At 45.7% G+C, this 3,704-nt stretch overlaps 1 protein-coding gene across 1 annotated transcript in view; it reads left to right on the forward strand.

The window, feature by feature from the left end:
• LOC132453566 (neuronal vesicle trafficking-associated protein 1-like) overlaps window positions 1–3,207 on the forward strand; it is a 7,324-nt gene extending 4,117 nt beyond the window's left edge. The window contains exon 5 of the mRNA XM_060046513.1: window positions 2,012–3,207. Coding sequence (XP_059902496.1) covers window positions 2,012–2,596 — 585 coding nt within the window. The 3' untranslated portion in view covers window positions 2,597–3,207. The remainder of the gene's footprint in view (window positions 1–2,011) is intronic.
• Window positions 3,208–3,704: the final 497 nt, after the last annotated feature.

The following is a 3,704-nucleotide window of genomic DNA, read 5'->3' on the forward strand; positions in this document are numbered from 1 at the left end:
ACACACACACACACACACACACACACACACACACACACACACACACATACACACACCTATAACAGCAGGTGCTTAAGAACAAGACTTCCACAACAACATTGCAGAATGAACAATAGGAGGGGTGCACATGTACTCTCTATCCACTGGCTTTCAAAACCCTAGTAGCAGAACACATCGTCTGCTCCGTACCAAGCACTCCCCCAGCGCTTCATACCTCGAGTACACTGCCCTTGGCCCACACGCACTCTGGCTGATAGTCGTCCCAGGTGTAAAGACGCTCGCTACTCAAAGTGCCTATTTTAAGCGGCAACACCCCGCCTCGCTCTCTCTTCCTTTCGGCACCTCTTCACAGCAGAGTCTTCAGAGAGAAACACATACGCCATTATCTCTGTGCCGACACCTTGCAGGCTCCGTCTATACTGGGGTTAGCACCGCAACAGCACGCGGTGGTGCAGCAGCCTCCATCACGTCCAGAGAACCATAGCTGTGAAACAGTGGGGGAGAGAGAGAGAGAGAGGGAGGAGAGGGCATAGGAGACGGAAAGAAAGAAGGAAAGCGAGAGAGAGAAAAAAAAAAACAGCTTTTCTGGGCAGGCAGAAATCGGGACACCCGCTTGTGAATCTGAGGGGCCTTTAATTAGAGCTGAGCGTGACTAAACTGTGATTAAAGGCTTAAACAGTGAGGGGTGATAAGGGGGAGGAAGCATGGGAAGGGAAGGGATGGTGAGGGGGGGGTTGGAGTGGGATGGGGGGGGGGGGGGGGGGGGGGGGGCGGAACCTTCCGGCGAAAGCCTTTGAAGTTTCCGTTGGTTACAGTTTTTCTCAGCATATTATTTTTCCTACCGCTGCACTGTTGGGGACACTATGAAAAAACCCACCATTCCCGGCATGGAGGATGTGCCCCACAGGCCCTGGTCTGGCCTAGGCACCCATTCTGGCTGCTCCATCTTGGGAGAATGTCAGGTCCCCTGGTCGCCCTTTAAGCGATTAACACGGTCAGAATAGATGTGCTTTCCTTGGTTTTAATTGATTCCCTGTTCCTTCCCCTGCAGTAAGTGAATTTGCTCTTATCCATGCTGAGCAAAAGCAAGGTTATACGTCTGGCATACAAAGACAAGATCTAAAACAATTGCTTGGATTGTGCTTTGCGGTGCGCTTTGAGACCGCTGCAACTCCGCCTCCACACAGAACTATGCCTTGGGATCTGTTTTATGATCGCTAACACAGATGCTACTGCAGATCCGGCTGGAGATTTCCTATGAACCTAATTTACTCTGAAGTGAATTCATCGCACGTTTTAATTTGTCTTATTTGTTGATCGTTTTTCCTTGTGTCTACGGCAGTTTGGCAAAGGTAGACTCAATGAGGGACAAATGACTTCAAAAACAACTTCCTGCTGGTATTTGGACTGGAAGTCTGCCTGTTCTGTTTTGTCAATCACATGAGCAAACGGACTACTGACTATCTTATCAAACTTAATATATGCAGATAACTCTTGAGAAAACAAGCATTGACTTGAACTAATTAATTAAACAAATCTTCCAACTCAAAATGACTGTTTGGAAATGTAATTTCAGAGCTCCGATTTGCCGACATTACATTAGTAACAACATCAAACATGGCGGCATTCATCGTGGGATGGGAATTAAATTATTATGAACGCTTTTGTTGAAGTTTAACACATAATGTGATCTGTATATTATGCAATTTTTGTTTGTATCATTAATATTTTGCTCAGATTACGGCAATTCTGGGAATTTTTTACAGATTAAATTAGCTAACTAGTGTTCGACTCCTCTCTTCTTCATAGGTTATCAAAAGAATCATGAGTTGCTGCTGCATACACTTTTTTTATTCAGCAATGAGTCACAATATGCGGTGAATGTTTAAATGTTTGTCCTGCTCTGACGCCCCTGTGAAAAGGACCTCGATGTGCAGCCTTCAAAAACCCGACCTTTGTCTATAGCGCAAGCACTGTGCTAAATATACTCGTTGTTGTCGTGCCGTCCCAGGGGAAGCACTGCGCCCCCACTGGCCTGGAGATGTACTACACCGAGCAGCAGCAGAGAGAGCAGTCGGGCCCGGAGGAGCGCGGCACCATCGGCGCCGGCTTCTACGCGGCCCTCAGCCACCTCAACAAGGTCAAGAGGACCAGGCCCGAGATGGTGTCGCCATGGCTACCCGTCATCGGAACCCTGAAGGAGGGGGGAGGGCCTGCGGGGAGAGCATGGAGGAGCCCCTGGAGGGGGAGCTGGGAGGAAAGGAGTGAAGGTGTGGAGGAGAGAACGGGATCTCGTCACGGAGAGACGAGGCCTTGTGGTGGGCGGGTGTTGACATGTGACAGGTTAGCGTGTGCAGTGTGTGCATGCGCAGCCGTGTGCGTCAGAACGTGCTTCTGGGTGCGTGTGTATGTGCCTGTGTGTGTGTGCCTGTGTGTGTGTGTGTGTGCCTGTGTGTGTGTGTGTGTGTGTGTGTGTGTGTGTGTGTGTGTGTGTGTGTGTGTGTGTGTGTGTGTGTGTGTGTGTGTGTGTGTACACTCGATGTGTACTTGTGTGTCTGCTCAGTGGAAACGTATCAAGTGGGAGCTGGAGGTGTGAGCGAGAGAAAGTGTGAACACTGAGAATGAGTGAAGCTTCAGTGAGAGTCTTCTTCTGCTTAGTTTCTCACCCCCCCCCCCCCGGGTTTATTTTGTTAATGAGTGCAAAAAGAAGCAACGTCCTTTTTGAATCACCTTTTTTTTTTTAACACATAGTCAAGAGAGAGCGAAGATCTCCTGCTGTGTTACATTTATACTGGCTTTTTATGTTTGCAGTGTGTTCTACGTTTGAATTCTGAACGGTAATGGCAGTGTTGTCAGAATGCATTTTAATGAACCATTTGATGGTCTGAAGAATTAAATTAATGTTAAGATTAAGGATACTCAACGACAGTTATTTATATTAACGTACTGTATGTATATATATATATGACAGCAACGGACTAATTATACAAAATACTAGGTCATCCAGACCTGTTTTCTCTAAGGTTTGCCAGAAATGTTTATGTATATTTGGTTTAATGAGTGTGATCTAGTTCATAACTATCATGAATGTATAAATCAGCATTTAATTGTAGGGCTTATGATGAGTATTTCTTAATGTAGTTGACACTAACACAATCTTTTTTTGTTTTTCTCTTTGTTGGATGTATTTAATAAACTATTAATTGGAAGTGTCTTATTTATTTGTTATTTTTACAAGTTCTAGGAATGAAATAGTGTTTGTTTTAGGTTCACGAAAAAATACCAAGAATAATGTCCGGGTCAAATTGCATGATGGCAAATAAAACAATTTAATCTGCACCAGGTTTATTAGTCAGAAACTTCTCTTAAAATACTCTTGAAATCAAAACCCCCCCAGCACACTTCTGTCCTTCTCCTGATGTCCCAGTTGGTTATTAAGCCCATAGTATTTCGTGAAGCTTCGATGAATCGTATCAAGAGGTTGCGGTCTGATGGATTTGGAGCAGGATTCCTAGCCTGAATCCAGGACGTCGTGTCCTTTCTGAGCCCTACGCACAGAGTGCTGCTGCTGGGTCCATCTGCTGGTGATGTCACTGACTGGACCGAAGCTAAATGACGCAAGTGTCAGATGCGGTAACCTAATGCAGCCTGATTGAATGGTTTAATGGTTTCAATCAGGGTCAATCATTTTTGGTTAATTCATT

This window comes from Gadus macrocephalus, chromosome 3, assembly GCF_031168955.1.
Source record: "Gadus macrocephalus chromosome 3, ASM3116895v1".
In the NCBI taxonomy this organism is placed as follows: domain Eukaryota; kingdom Metazoa; phylum Chordata; class Actinopteri; order Gadiformes; family Gadidae; genus Gadus; species Gadus macrocephalus.